The sequence below is a fragment of the Muscardinus avellanarius genome (assembly GCF_963383645.1).
Source record: "Muscardinus avellanarius genome assembly, chromosome: 17".
NCBI classification, from domain to species: Eukaryota; Metazoa; Chordata; class Mammalia; order Rodentia; family Gliridae; genus Muscardinus; species Muscardinus avellanarius.
Genome location: NC_137803.1, coordinates 54,947,005 through 54,963,202, shown reverse-complemented (window position 1 = coordinate 54,963,202; position 16,198 = coordinate 54,947,005). Strand labels below are relative to the sequence as shown.

Sequence of the window (16,198 nt, the reverse complement as noted above, 5' to 3'; positions counted from 1 at the left end):
GCACTCATTCTATCCTGGGACACGTGTCCTCCTCATTTTGAGTTTTTGACTTTGCTTTCTTTTATGATCCTCAGATTTGGCTTAGTTTATGGGATAGGATGCTCTTTATGGTCACTGGTTTAGTTGTCTGTGACCGTTCTTCTCAGTGTTGTCATACACTCACTGGGTTGGTTGTATTGGGCTAGTTCTTCCAAAAGCTTTCTGAAGATTGTTTCTGAAACTTTTCCGAGTGAATTCCATTAATATTTGATGCGATCATTCTTGTGTGGTTATATTTTAGATGATTTAATCTGGTGTTATTTTACTCATTCTTGTAGCCGTCTGATTCGATTCACATCACAAATGATGATGAAAGATTTCTCCATACTCTGATCATGGAGGAGAAAGAGAAGGATAGCTTCACTGCTGTGGTCATCACAGGGGTCCAGCCGGGACACATTCAATACTTGAAGAATCATTTCCATCTTTGGACACGACAGTTAGCGTAAGTAATTCTTTTGGCTTAAAAATGTTGCTGCTTATCTTATTTTTGTGTTTGTTTGGTACTAGGGATTAAACCCAGGAGCATTCTACCTCTGAGCTTCACCCCCAGCCCTTTTTATTTTTTATTTTGAAACAGGGTCTTACTAAGTTGCTGAGGGCCTTGGTATATTGCCCACACAGTTCTCCAACCTTCAGTCCTCCTGTCTCAACCTCTGGAGATTACTTATCTTTTTTATTTCTATTTTTTGAGGTATGAGGGTTGAAACAGGGCCTTACTAAGTTGCAGCGGGCCCCACTAAGTAGCCGAGGCTGGCCGCAACCCGACCTTCCTGTTTTGGCTTCCCAAGTACTGGGATTACAAGCATACGCCACCACCCAGCAAAAAGGATTTTTAGTGATATCTTTTTATCTCAGTAGTAAAAATTAGTTGAGATGACAAATTTAATTAGTTTTAAATTAAAATTTGTATGATGGAACTGGGAATGGTGGCTCACACTTGTAATTCCAGTACTTGAGAGTATGAAGTGAAATTACTACAAGTTTGAGATCAGCCACAGCTACTTACTGAGGTAGTGTTTCAAAATTAAAAATGAAATTGAGCCAGGCGTGGTGGTGCACACTTGTAATCCTTGTGCTTGGGAGGCAGAGGCAGGAGGATGGCGCAGGTTCGAAGCCAGCCACGCTGGCTTAAGAGACCCTGTTTCCAAATTTAAAAAAGTATAAAAATAGGTCTGGGAGTGTGGCCCAGAGGTAGAAGGGTTTCCAGGAACCCCAGTACCACACACACACAAAAAAGAAATTGATCTGGGCACTCAGAGATAAGAGTGTTCCTGGATCATTTCCCAGTACCCACCCCCCCAAAAAAAACCCAAAAATCATAGGATTTAAATTTGCAAATTTATATTTGAGTTTTAACTGTGAAGACATTTTTTATAGTCTTGAATAATTTGCCAAAATATAATCTTAATATTCTTAAAGTAAATTAAGAAAGATTTTTGAGGTGGAGGTGGTATTTAGTGGGTTGATACTGATTTATTTCATTTGATTTTGGAATATTGGCATAAAAATGTCTCAGTGTTATAGCAGGGAAGACATGAAATTTCTTCTAAAAGGATATTCTCCCAATAAGATTATTTAAAATACATAATTCAGCTGCTCATGGTGGCGCACACTTGTAATTCCCAGCATTTGGGAGGCTGAGAGAGGAGGATAGGGTTCACAGACAGCCTCAGCTACTTGGTGAGGCCCTTTGCAACTCAGTGAGACCCTGTTTCAAATAGGGCTGGGGGTGTAGCTTGGAGGTAGAATGCGCCTGGGTTCCATCCCCAATATCACACACACAAAAAAACTTAATTCAGTCTACTATCTCATATTTCAATACTTTGTAGAACATCCCTGACAAAGTAGAATTATAGACTCTTCCTTTGGATTTTGTTTACTCTATACGTTTGTGAAGTACAATGTATAAGGGCTTTGAAGTCGGACAGTCCTGGATTGAAGCTCATCTCTTCCTAACCTTAGTTCTTTCAGTTTAGATAAATTATGTACACTCCTTGCACTCTCATTTATATATCTGTAAAGTGAGATTCAGTCATGTCTGCATCTCAGCACTGTTTTTTCCACTGGGAAACTGTATTAAAAACATGGTAGGAAGCTGGGCGTGGTGGCACATACTTATAATACCCCCATTCGGTAAGCTAAGACAGAGGATCGCAGTTTGCGGACAGCCTCAGCTATTTAGTGAGGCCCTCTCCAACTCAGTGAGACCCTATTTCAAAATAAAAAATACAAAATAGCCAGAGGGTGTAGCTCAGAAGTCTAATGCTCCTGCATTCCATCCTCCTCCCCCCTCCCCCCCCAAAATGCTAGGACTGGAGCACAGTGGTGCACACTTGAAATCCCAACACTTTTGAGGCTGAGAAAGGAGGATTGCAGATTCAAAATCCGCTTTGGCAATTTATTGAGGCCCCCCACCACTTAGTGAAACCCTGTTTCCAAATAAGAAATAAGACTGGGCTAGGGATGTAACATGTAGCTCAGAGATAGAATGCTCCTGGGTTCAGTCCCCAGTGCTACAAAAAAAAAAAAATTTATGGAAGTCGGATGTGGTGGTGGACACTTGCTATACCAGTACTGAGACAGGAGGGTCACTGGTTGGCTGCCAGCCTCAGCAACTTTTGAGGCCCTCCGCAACTTAGTGAGACCCTGTTTCAAAATAAAGAGTAAAATGGGGCTGGGCTGGGGTGGAACTTGAAGGTAGAATGCCTATGTGTTTAAAAAAAAAAAAAAAAAAAGGCTGCGGTAGAGGTGGCTGCGGATGTGGCTTAGCGATAGAGCACCTGCTGAGAATGTGTGAAGCCTGGCGGTTGATTTGGGCATCAGAAAGAAAACAGACACATTTAACACAGTGCTTGGAGCGGGCACTGTTCCTATGCCTGTGATCCCAGTACTCAAGACAGGAGGGAGTCAGGTTCAAATCCACTGTGTGGTAGTTTAGCAAGACTGTTCAAAATAAAAAATAGCCCGACGTGGTGGTGCACGCTTGTAATCCCTGCGCTTGGGAGGCGGAGACAGGAGGATCGTGCAGGATCGAACAGAGACCTTGTTTCCAAATAAAAAGTATAAGATATGCCTGGGAGTGTAGCCCGGAGGTAAAAGAGTTTCCAGGAACCCCAGTACCACCAAAAAAATAATAAATAAATAAATAAATAAATAAATAAATAAATAAATAAATAAAAGAGCTGGGCATGGTGGCGCATGCTTGTAATCCCAGTACTTGGGAGGCTGAGACAGGAGTATCACAGGTTCGAAGCCAGCCTCAGCTACTCAATGAGTCTCTCAGCAACTTTGTGAGGCTCTATTTCCAAACAAAATATAAAAAATAAGTCTGGGAGTATAGCCTAGAGGTAGAAAGTCCCTGGGTTCTATCCCCAGTACCACCCAAAATTAAACTAATTAATTAATTAATTAATTATGGCTGGAGATGTAGCTCAGAGGTAGAATACCCATGGATTCAATCCTCGATACCAAAATTAAAAATATGAAGCCGGATATGGTGGTGCACGCTTGTAATCTCATTACTTGGGAAGCTGAGGCAGGGGGATTCAGGTTCTCAGCCAGCCTTAGCTATGTAGTGAGACCCTCTGCAACATAATGAGACCCTGTTTCAAAATGAAGAATAAAAAAATCAGAAGCCGGGCGTGGTGGCTCACGCTTGTAATCCCAGCATTCGGGAGGCTGAGACCTGCAGGATCGTGGTTCGCAGACAGCCTCAGCTACTTAGTGAGGCCCTCTGCAACTCAGTGAGACCCAGTTTCAAAATAAAGAATAAAAAATAGGTCAGGGGGTGTAGCTCGGAGGTCAAATGCCCCTGGGTTCCATCCCCAGACCCGCAAAAAAAAAAAATCAGGTTGGGAGTGTACCTGGGAGATAGACTGCCCCGGGATTCAGTCCCTAGCACCACAAAACAAAAAGGTATTTTGGCATTTAGTAAGCACTGGTAAGTAGTAGCAATAAAAATGGTTTGGTAGAGGCCAGGTGTGGTGGCCATGCATGTAATCCCGTCATTCGGGATGCAGAGACCGGAGGATCACGGTTCACAGGCAGCCTCAGCTACTTAGCAAGGCCCTTCGCAACTCAGTGAGACTGTTTCAAAAATAAAAAGACTAAGAAAATAGGGCTGAGGGTATAGTTCAGAGTTAGAATGCCCCTAAGTTCCATCCCTGGTACAGAAAAAAAAAAAAAAAAAAGGTTTAGTAGAAGATTATATGAACTATAATTTTATGAGAATTTAAAGTATAAAGTTATTCTTCTTTATTTCAGGCATATTTATCATTACTATATTCATGGTCCAAAAGGAAATGAAATATGCACATCAAAAGAAGCTGGACCTTTCAACAATATTGATATTGAAGTAAGATAAAAATATCCACTTTACAAGGTTACAAATTATTACATACACATTCCAGTCCCAAGTGACTCTGGATAACAAAAAGCCGTCAATAATTAGACAACTTCTCTTTTCTTTTACCAAAGTGCTTTGGTCATTTGATAACCAAATAAAGGGATCATTCCCAGATATGTTTTTCCTGAACCTTTATTTGTTGTGGTACTTGGATTCTCTTTTTTTTCTACTATAGAGATATGAATTGTTGCTGAACATCCTCTCTGGAAGCAGGGAGAAAAACGGACGTATATAAGTTGGGTTTTTGTTCATAGAAGTCATACTTAGAATTTCACATTCAATGTTATTCCTCTCTTATTCCAGCAAGAACTCCTCAATTGAATGTGCTCATGGCTTATCTATCTTTTGGCTTTGGTTTGCTGCTTTTTGTTTACTTTCCATATTTTCGTAGTATATTCCTTATTGAGATGCCACTTAAAAGCTATTTGACCCATATGTATATTTATTTCATTCAACTAGATGATTACTTGTAAAATAAATACATTTTGCCTGTTCTGTTGATGGATCGTGGCTGAGAGAAAAAAGTCACCAGAGAATTTAATTATTTTTGTTTTATTTTTATTTTAGATTTCTATGTTTGAAAAAGGGAAGGCACCTAAGATTGTCAACCTAAGGGAAATACAAGATGACATGCAGACGTTGTATATAAACACGGCTTCTGATAGTTTTGAGTTCAAGGCTCATGTTGAAGGAGACGGTGTAGTGGAAGGGATCATCCGATTTCATCCTTTCTTGTATGATAGAGAAACTTACCCTGATGACCCGTGCTTTCCATCAAGTATGTTAATCTGCTTCTTTTAGGTACCAATGTAATGATATAATTCAGGAGAGTGATTTTCTAAAATAATGATTATTAGTTGGGCTATTAAGGTTAGGTAAATTTTAGACTTTTTTTTCTTATGCAAGTCTTAATTATTAACTATAAGAAACTATTTGTTCCTCTTAGATCTCTTAATTGAATTAAGCTGATAGATAGACATGTTAGTCCTTTATATATTCTCTATATTATCTTCCCTTTATAGGTAGGTAGGTATTTATTTATTTATTTATTTATTTATTTATTTATTTATTTAATTTATTTATGGTGCTGGGGTTCCTGGAAGCCCTTCTACCTCCGGGCTTCACTCCCAGACCTATTTTATACTTTTTTTTTTTGAAACAGGGTCTCTTAAGCCAGTGAGGCTGGCTTTGAACTTATGCAATCCTCCTGTCTCTGTCTCCCAAGCGTGGGGATTACAAGCATGCACCACCACGCCCGGCTTATAGGTTTTTATAAAGAAGTTTTAAACTTTAGGCATCATATCTATCTATTTTTCTTTATACTTTGATTTTATCTTGCTATAACTCCTGTAATTTTTTATCTTTTAAATTTTTTAGCTATTTTATGTGTAATGCATCTTTGTTTTATATTTATAGCGCAAAGAAGGGATTTAACTTAGTATTTTCTATTTGCTCTTAAAAACCCTGTTGGAGCCGGGTGTGGTGGCGCACGCTTATAATCCCTGCGCTTGGGAGGCAGAGACAGGAGAATTGCGCAGGTTCGAAGCCAGCCTTGCTGTCTTAAGAGACCCTGTTTCCAAATTAAAAAAATATATAATAGGTCTGGGAGTGTAGCCCGGAGGTAGAAGGGTTTCCAGAAACCCAGTGCCACGAAACAAAACAAAAACAAACAAAAAACCCTTAGTGGAACTATCGATTACATTCAACTTTTGAATTAACAATACTAAACTTTCTCATGCTGAATACTTCATTAATGCATCCTTAGTTTTCTTGGTTCTACAACCAAATTTCCTCATATAATCCCATCTTTGCCATTTTCTGTTGTGTGATTTTAGGTATACTGTTTCCTGCTTTAGCTTTCTCATCTTGAAACTGCGGCAGGTTCTTAGGGTAGTCTTGGGCATGGTTTACTAAGTGTTCAATACAGACTCTTACTCAGTGACTCTGATTCCTGTGATGTCTCTGACTTTGCTGTCATTTGCTATTTCTAGTTTTTATATGCTTGTAGACCAAAAGATAGAGTTCTTCAAGTGTTGTCTTAAAAATAAAAGCCAAGCTGGGCTTGGTGGTACATGCCTGTAATCACAGTACTTGGGAGTTTGAGACAAGAGGATCCCAGGTTGGAGGACAACCTCAGCATATAGTTCAAGGACAGCCTCTCATCAGCCTAGTGAACCCTGTTTAAAAAAAAAAAAAAAAAGGCCCAAGGGTGTAGCTCAGAGGTAGAGTGTCCCTGGGTTCAATCCCCAGTACCAAAGACAAAAACAAACAGCCAGTAGTTGAGCACATTGACAAACACCTATCATTTTTTTCCTTGGTAGGCACACAGGAGGGTCACAGGGACCCTCAGCGACTTAGCAAGATTGTGTTTCAAGATAAAAATAATAAAAGGGACTCTGAGACGGCTGGTAGCTCAGAGGTAGAGTGCCCCTGGGTTCCGTCCCCAGGACCAAAAAAAGAAAAAAGCTCCAGGAAGTTGAGTAATGATCCCTGGATTCTTCAGGAGCATAGTGATTTGGTTTGTTGAAATGGCTTTTACAGGGGACTTCTTTAGAGCAGACTATTTTAGGTGGGTGATTTAATGCCTGGAAAACTGTGCTATTGATATGATCATAATTTTTGAAGTAGAGTATAGGAGAATGTATTGTGAAAAAACATAGACAGTGGTGCTCAATTATGCTTTTGATACCTGGTAACATACCTTATAATTCTGTGTGCAAATATCATACCTACTGGAATCTGATCTTTGAAAATGTACTAACTTATAAAGTTAAATTCAGTTTTATTAATTAATCTGTCCAAATGAGGCACACCTGCTGCTACCAGACAGTTTAGATGTCTCAAGTGATTTTCAGGTGACTATATTCATTCTGAAATAATTGTAAAACTGCATTTTAGATAAAGAGGGATTTTGCTGTAGGACAATCTTTTTTAATATGTAACTTTTAACTCTATAAATAGCTTTAATTATTTTAATATACTACTTTTAGCACAAATTTGATAGTATATAAATAATTATTGACTTTAAATGATGTGCTCTTAGTAATGTGGAACCCCGTTGAAAATTTCTGTCTTTTTGTGGATGGAGTAAAACTAACTTTATATGTCTTATAGGACACAATTGGAAGGATCATATATGTTTGAGTTGTCAATTCCCTATAGCAACATTTAATATTTAACTAACAGAAATTGACTTGTGAGTAATACAATTTGCTTCTACTTTATAGAAGTAAGCGTTTGTTCCGTTTAACCCTTCCAATGTAGAATTAAAAGACGAAGATGACGATGATGATTGTTTCATACTTGAGAAAGCAGCAAGAGGGAAAAGACCTATTTTTGAGTGTTTTTGGAATGGACGGTTAATACCATATACATCAGTTGAAGAGTAAGTTTTGATTTTTGCTGAAATTACATTTTTTTCTAACCTAATCTGCCTGCTAACTGATATTTTCTTCTGTTCAAGCTTTGACTGGTGTACTCCTCCTAAAAAGAGAGGGCTTGCACCAATTGAATGCTACAATAGAATATCTGGTGCATTATTCACTAATGACAAATTTCAAGTCAGCACAAATAAACTGACATTTATGGATTTGGAGCTAAAATTGAAAGATAAGAATACTCTTTTTACAAGGATTTTAAATGGACAGGTATGAATTTTGAATATTAAACTTTGAATATTTACAGGTACTTTATTTATTTCTATGTAAAACCACAGACACTAATAATGTAGGTTTTTAGTGATATTTTGCATACTTTGGATTTATGTAATTAGAAGATAATGTGTGTTTGCACTGTGTGTTTGTGTTTCTGGGGATTGAGGCCCCCAGGGGGGCTGTCTACCGCCAAACTACACCCCATCCCTGTTTTATTTTTTTATTTGGATGCAGGGTCTTGATAAGTTGTTGCCTCATCAAGTTGCTGAGACTGGTCTTGAACCTGCAATCTTTCTATTTCGGCTTCCCAACTACTGTGGGAACTTCCCAACTACTGTGATTACAGGCATGTACCATTATGCCCGGTTGATGATGATGCTTAAATGTTTTTTTCATGAACTTTCAACTATTTGTAGTGCTCAGAAATGTCAAATTAATTATTAACCATGTTTGGATAAAACTTACCTATACTTATTAGACTTGGAAGTCTCAGAAGCATCTTAATTAGAGCATATATGAATAATTGAATCTATTTAATGGTTTCTGTGCTTTGATAGCCTGATTTTGCAATGTTAATCTTCCCTTATGGGTAAAAATGGAACTGTGAGAGAAGATCTGGCTAGAAGATGATTTGAAGCCGGGCGTGGTGGCGCACACTTGTCATCCCAGCATTCGGGAGGCTGAGACCGAAGGATCGCGGTTCGCAGACAGCCTCAGCTACTTAGTGAGGCCTCTGCAATTTAGTGAGACCCTGTTTCAAAATAAAGAATAAAAAATAGGGCAGGGGGTGTATCTTGGAATAAAAAAACAAAAGATGATTTGAGGTTGGTCAATATTTAAAAACATCGATTAGTATAAGAATAATTCTGCTGTTAGGAAAAATTTTTTAAAATTGAATGGCAGTATGTACTTTTCTGTCCACATGCCTCTAAAACTTAATTGCTATTGCTCTTTCAATAGTTCAATGCCAAGAAATATATGATTTTATTATAAACTTAAAATTGCTAAGCAATAAATAAAACAGTATTTGATATTTACTACGAACTGTTAAAATTAACTTATTATGAAGATTCTGAATCATAGAATCATAGAATATTCAGGTATGTTTTATCCACTGAACGGCTAAGGATGCAGTTCAGTGGTAGTGTGTTTGCCTAGCATGCCAGAAGCCCTAGGTTCAGTTCTCAGTACCACACACAACGTCACATACCAATATTTGTAAAAATCAATTACTTCATAGTTATGATATTTAGTTTTTTTTGGGTGGTACTGGGGATGGAACCCTTCCACCTCCGGGCTACGCTGCCAGACCTATCTTATATTTTATTTGGAAACAGGGTCTCTTAAGCCAGTGAGGCTGGCTTCGAACCTGCGCGATCCCTCCCAAGCGCGGGGATTACAAGCGTGCGCCACCATGCCTGGCTTAGAATTCATTTTTATAACATGGTATTTTCAGCATTTTTTAACAGTTTTATATTTTCAAAGGGTTATTTCACAATAGTTTTAATTTTATTCATATAAAGTTAAATTCAGTCTTATTAATTTGTCCAAATGAAGCATAGCTGCTGCTACTAGACAGTTTAGGGGTCTCAAACGATTTCATGTGAATGTATTCATTCTGAAATCATTGTAAAACTATTTTAGATAGAGAAAGAGGGATTTTGCTATAGGATAGTCTTTTTGAATGTATAACTCTTACGTCACATCTGTTTTGTGGTACTGGGGACTGAACCCAGGGACGTTCATCATCTGAGCTCCACCCTTCGCCCCTTGCACATGTTAGGCAAGCATTTTACTAGTGAGGCACAACTTCAGCCCCCATAAGGAAACTTGCATTGCTCCGTGAGAATATATGTGGTTTACTGTGCAAAGGCCTCTGTTTACTCCTTTCCGGAACCAGCTAGTTCTAGGATAGAAATGTTTGCATCTTGTGGTAGCCTCAGATTTAATGCAATAAAAAAAAATTTTGTTATTGGTATTGACCATTTTGGAGAGACTTTGTCCAGGGATGATATCAAAGAGTTTTGTTTTTTTTTTGGGGGGGGTGTGAAGATTTAAGTAATGCTTTTGTTTGAAAAACCCTAAATTTGTACAGGAGAAGGATCCAGCAAAATAATGTTATTTTTTTATTATGACGTGAATGACAAATGTCTATGGCTGTATTTGTTTATTATTAGCTGTATTTCATAGAAAATTTAAAAATTTTGCAGGAACAGCGAATGAAAATTGACAGAGAATTTGCTTTATGGCTAAAGGACTGTCATGAAAAGTATGACAAACAAATAAAATTTACACACTTTAAAGGGACAATTACACGTCCTGATCTTCCCTCTAGAAAACAGGGACCCTGGGCAACATACTCAGCAATAGAATGGGATGGAAAAACATACAAAACAGGACAGCTGGTAAGTCTAACTTATGTTTAGAGTCCGTTTGTAGTAGGATCTGAAGCTAAATTAAGTGTGTTAAAGTCTTAACAAAATACATAATGTACTTATTAGCTCCTAAGGAGCCAGTAAAGAATGAAAGAAAAAACTGATTTTTTTTTTGTACTTGGGGTGTGCACTAGCTCCGAGCAATGCCCCCAGCCCTTTATTTATTTACTTATATGTTGAAACAAGGTCTCACCAAGTTGCTTGCCTCAAACTTGTGATTCTCCTGTCTCAGCTGTACAAGCACTGGGATTCTAGACCTGTGCCACCACACCTGGTGACAAACCGATTTTAATTACAAAGTTTACTACAACATTTAAAAGTAATATTGATGCACTGGAATTATACATCATAGATTCAAAATGATACCCATACATGCACACATCATTACATCTTTCCCTCCACATCACACCCTGCTCCTCCTTGCATATGTGAGTGAGATTGGCAGTGGCACTTTCATATAGAAACATCATAACTCTTTATGATCTCTTTCCTCTGTAGTCTTTCTTTTCCCCCCCTCTCCATTTCCCTTCTCCACGTCCTCTTCCACTGTTCTCTGAAGTCTCTTTTGTTTCTTGTTTCTTCTCTAGCTTCCACATGTGAGAGAAAACATAGGACCCTTGACTTTCTGAGACTAGCCAATCTCAGCACAATATTCTCTAGTTCTGTCCATTTTCCTGCACATTACATAATTTTGTCCTTCTTTGTGGATGAGTAAAATTCCATTGTGTATATATACCTCATTTCTGTTACCTACTCACCTACTGATAGACCCCTAATTGTTTCCATAATTTGGCTCTTGTGAATTAGTATGCGATAGACATGAGTATGCATGTATCATATAGTATTCTGACTTTTTTTTTTCTGGTGGTACTGGGGTTTCTGGAAACCCTTCTACCTCCGGGCTTCACTCCCAGACCTATTTTATATTTTTATTTGGATACAGGGTCTCTTAAGCCAAGGAAGCTGGCTTTGAACCAGCACAATCCTCCTGTCTCCACTGCCCATGCACCACCATGCCTGGCAGTGTTCTGACTTTTTAATTCTTTTGGGAATATACTGAGGAGTCATGTAGCTGGGTCATATGGTAGTTCCATTCCTAGTCTTTTGAGGAACCTCCACAGTGGGTTTAATAATTTACAATCCCACCAGCAGTGAATAAAGGTCCTTGGTTTTCGACATCCTTACCAGCATTCATTATTGTTTGTATTCATTTTAAAAAAAAACTTTTTATTGGTGCATTGTAGTCATACATCTTAATGGGATAAAAAAACTTGTGGAGACATACATGCACACATCACCCAATTAGCCCTTACCCGATCCCCACCCCATTTCCTCCCCTTCCCTCCTTCCCATGCTTGGCTTAGTGATTGACTTTGATATGTTTCTTTAAGTATATCATGTGCTTTAGAGATTTTCCCTCCCATCCCTTCAGTTAGGTCGCCTTATTTGCTCCGCTATAGGCTCTCCTTCTTCATCTAGAGCTCTTCCTGTTACCCATTTCTCCCTAGCTTTTGCATTTTAGGGGAAGCGTCCAGTTTCTTATTTCTTGTGACTGACTAATCTCACTTAGCTAATGTCCTCCAGTTCCATCCATTGCCCTGTAAATGACGCAATTGTGTTTTTCTTTATGGCTGAGTAAAATTCCATTGTGCACACACCCCACAGTTTTGTAATCCATTCATCTGTTGATGGGCATCTTGGCTGGTTCCATAGTTTGGCAATGGTGAATTATGCAGCTATGAACATAGATATGCATGCGTTAGTTTGGTAGTTTGATCTCCTTTCTTTTGGGTAGATAGATGCCCAGAAGTGGTATTGCTGGATCAAATGGTAAGTTCATTCCCCTTCTTCTGAGGATCCTCCATACTGTTTTCCAAAGTGGTTGCACTAATTTGCAATCCCACCAACAATGTTTTAGAGTTCCCACTTCTCCACATCCTCGCCAGCATCTGTTGTTGTTTGTGTTTTGAATGATTGCCATTCTAGTTGGAGTTAGGTGAAATCTCAGGGTAGTTTTGATTTGCATCTCTGATTGTCAGTGATGTTGAGCATTTTTCATGCATTTATTGGCCATTTGAATTTCTTCTTTCGTGAAGTGTCTATTTAATTCACTAGCCTGTTTTTTGATTGGCTATTTGTTTTCTTGGTGCTGAGTTTCTTGAGTTCTTTGTATATTCTAGATATTAGTGTTCTATCATAGGAGTAGGTGTAAAAATCTTCCATTCTGTTGGCTCTCGATTGAGGTTCTGGACAGTTTCCTTTGCTGTACAGAACCTTGTGTTCTTGATGATTGCCATTTAAACTGGAGTTAGATGGCATCTCAGTGTAGCTCTAATTTGCATTTCTCTGGTTGCTAATGGCGATGGACGTTGCTTTTCATTTATTTCTTGGCCATTTGTATTTCTTTTGAGAAGTTTCTGTTCAGATCAGTTGCCCACTTTTTATTCTGTTATTTTATTTTTTTTTTGGTTTTGTATTAGTTTTTTGCAACATTAAAAAAAAGTAAAAGACTTATTTATTGGCAGAGGCTCACTAGCAAGATTTTTATTGCTTCTTATACTAAAATTCGCTTGCATGGAGATTCCCAAGTTTTTAAAGTCATATTGTGAAAAAAAAATTATGTTTTAGCTTTTTTGTTGTTGAGTATCTACTAACATACTATGCCTTTTGACTTGCATTTGGGGGATTCAGAGGTCTGGGAGATGTGCTTTATTCTTAGGGATGACAGCATATGATAGCTTAGAGATGGCATAGGCATAAGTAATAAACAGGTAGGAAGGGGTGAGTGCAATAGAGAGAGAGAATGGAAAGTATTTGGCAGTTATGAAGTAGAGGAGAAAATGTTCTAACTTTGGAAGGTGTTGAGGCTTGGAAGAAGAAAACAAATCATGAGATCATCCAGTGGGTGAGAAGTGGCATTTGTGGGAACCTTGAAATAAGTAAGGCGTACCCAGATGTTTATACAGATAGAAGGGCATCCATTTTTCCATTAATGTGAGGAGTACCATCGTATATTTAAAGCTAGGTGAGTGAGATCGTCTGGAAATATTGATGATAGCTAAAGAAGTCAAGGACTAAGCCTAGGAGTTCCCTTACATTTAGTGGTAGCATGAAAAGGAGGAGCTGGCAAAGAAGGCTGAAAGGATAAGCTAGTGAAATCCAAGGAAACTAGGACAATAAAATGGTATCCCTGAAGCCGAGGGAAGAGTTACAAGCTTGTTCGTGTGTGTGTGTGTGTGTGTGTGTGTGTGTGTGTGTGTGTGTGTGTGTGTGTGTTACTAGAAGGGATTGAACCCAGGGACACGCTACTTCCAAGCTATTTATACCCTCAGCCCTATTTTAATTAATTAATTAATTAGTTTTTTTATATTTTGTGGTACTGTGGACTGAACCCAGAGGCATTTTACCTCCAGGCTACACCTCAGCCCTATTTTTTATTCTTTTTTATTTTTTATTTTTTATTCTTTTTTATTTTTTATTCTTTGTTGCGGAGGGCCTCTTGAAGTTGCCAAGGCTGGCCATGAACCTGCAATTCTCCTGCCTCAGCCTCCCAAGAACTAGGATTACAGGCATGCACCACCATGCCCAACTAAGAGTCTTCACTTTTGAAATGCCTTGTGATAATTGAGTTGAATGTTTTCTAGAAGAAGATAATATAGCAAGTAATAGATTGGGTCATTCTGCAACCCCACTGTGTATGTGAAGAAAAAGAGTGCTGAAACAAAAGTAGATTGGGTTAAACTCTTGTCCTTCTGGGGAATTTCTGAATTAGACAAATGGAAATATTACCGTAAGATTTTTCAAGCCAAGTAAGAAAAAATATATGCAGATTTTGACCTAATTTATTTGATTTAAATATTAACTGTCAAGTTTATAAACACATGCTGTATTTTTACAATGATTTAAGAATAGGTAGAATACTTCACACATTTTATTAGAATGCTTTTAGTTTTTCTGATGATAGTTACAAAGTTTTGCCTTACACAAGAATTCTATGAAGTACTTATTATTAAACCTGTCTCTATTAATACGTATTAATACTGACACCATTTTTTAAAAAAATTGAATAATAGGTCAAGACAATCAAGACACTTCCCCTCGTTTATGGAACCATAGTAAAATTTTTTCTCTATGGTGATCATGATGGAGAAGTATATGCTACAGGAGGAGAAGTTCAGATTACAGTGGTAAGACACCAAGTAACCAAAGCACGATTATCGTATGCACCACTTGCATGTAAATTTTGAGATAAGGATCCAGTGTTTTACATTTTGTTTGCATTGCAGGTTTTCTATTGGATGAAGTGATTATAGTTAGCATAAATTTTTGTTTAATATTTGATATTTGATATTTTAATAATCTGTAGAATGCAGTATCTGTATTCCTACTGTTTTACAAAATATATTATTGCAAGTTACCATAGTAATTTTATGAAGTACACATTTCCTCAAAGGTCTACAAAGTAGTAAACATTGAACATTGAAGCCAGAATTCTCTCTCAAGAATGAGTAATAACAAGGATAAAGTAAGTTTTTTCTACTCTTGTGTAAGTGGTTTATGATTAGGACAATGAAGGATACATAAAAAGTGAAAATAAATACTGTAGTATAGTGTGAGAATATCTACCCTCACTTACATACTTAAATCAGTATAATTGATTTCTCTGGAAGAAACAAATGTGTTGGTTTTTTGGTACTAAATATAAATATTTTTTTGAAATGTTGGTATAAAATTAACTTTATTAATTCAGGAACCTCAAGCATTGTATGATGAAATAAGAACTGTGCCAATTGCAAAACTGGATAGGACAGTTGCTGAGAAAGCTCTTAGAAAATATGTAGAAGACGAAATGGCGAGGTAAGTCATATTTCAAGAAACAGGACAAAAATTAGGAAACATTCAACAGTAATTGTAGTGTTTTATTCTTGAGTGTACCACACACCCTTCTGATAGGGCATTTGTAGTTTTAAGGTGTGGTACAGGGGACGTGGCTCAGTGGTATTCAGTGCTTCCTTAGCATGTGGTAGGCTCTGGTTCAACCCTCAGGACCAATAAGGGAAAGAAGGAACAAAGATGTCGTGCATATTGACATAAAATATCAGGAGGCCTAGTTCTAAAAACACTCCTAGATTTATAGTAAAAGAAGGCAATCTTATATATCTAAAGTATCATATATTTATGCATAAAATAGATATTCAGAGAAAAAATCACTTGGTTTTTCTTTTATCTAGACAAAAATTATAATACCTTCTGGAGATAGGGATTAGTCAAAAAGAAGTCAAAGGAAGTAGAAAAACAAAATTCTTTGTTTGGATCTTCTTGTAAAACTAATGATGTAGTCAGTTTGTTTTTAACTTAATTTTTCTATTCTTAGAGTGTATCCTCTCTCTCAAAGGTAACTTGTACTATAAACAAGTAGAAACATTACCAGAATTAAAAAAAAAAAAAAGATAGTTTCTGGGTCTTAATACCAGAAATCTTATCTTACTTTTTTAGTGGTCACAGCAAGATTAGAGAAGAAAATGTTTTTAGTTGATTAGTCACATCGACTCTCAGGATGCCCTTTCAAAATATACCAGCTATCATTATGAAAGGCTGCAGTGGCCTGTATGTTTCTGCGTCAGGTATAATCACCGAAGCTGATGAAACACGGCTGTTCTGGC

General features: G+C 37.6%; 1 protein-coding gene across 1 annotated transcript in view; it reads left to right on the top strand.

Annotated features, from left to right (window-relative positions):
- Window positions 1-16,198, top strand: part of SMCHD1 (structural maintenance of chromosomes flexible hinge domain containing 1) — a gene marked incomplete at both ends in the record, with an annotated part of 136,390 nt that overhangs the window by 37,594 nt on the left and 82,598 nt on the right. The window contains 8 exons of the mRNA XM_080714285.1: window positions 318-484; window positions 4,306-4,396; window positions 5,015-5,225; window positions 7,712-7,832; window positions 7,911-8,094; window positions 10,311-10,505; window positions 14,609-14,722; window positions 15,286-15,392. Coding sequence (XP_080570411.1) covers window positions 318-484; window positions 4,306-4,396; window positions 5,015-5,225; window positions 7,712-7,832; window positions 7,911-8,094; window positions 10,311-10,505; window positions 14,609-14,722; window positions 15,286-15,392 — 1,190 coding nt within the window. The remainder of the gene's footprint in view (window positions 1-317; window positions 485-4,305; window positions 4,397-5,014; window positions 5,226-7,711; window positions 7,833-7,910; window positions 8,095-10,310; window positions 10,506-14,608; window positions 14,723-15,285; window positions 15,393-16,198) is intronic.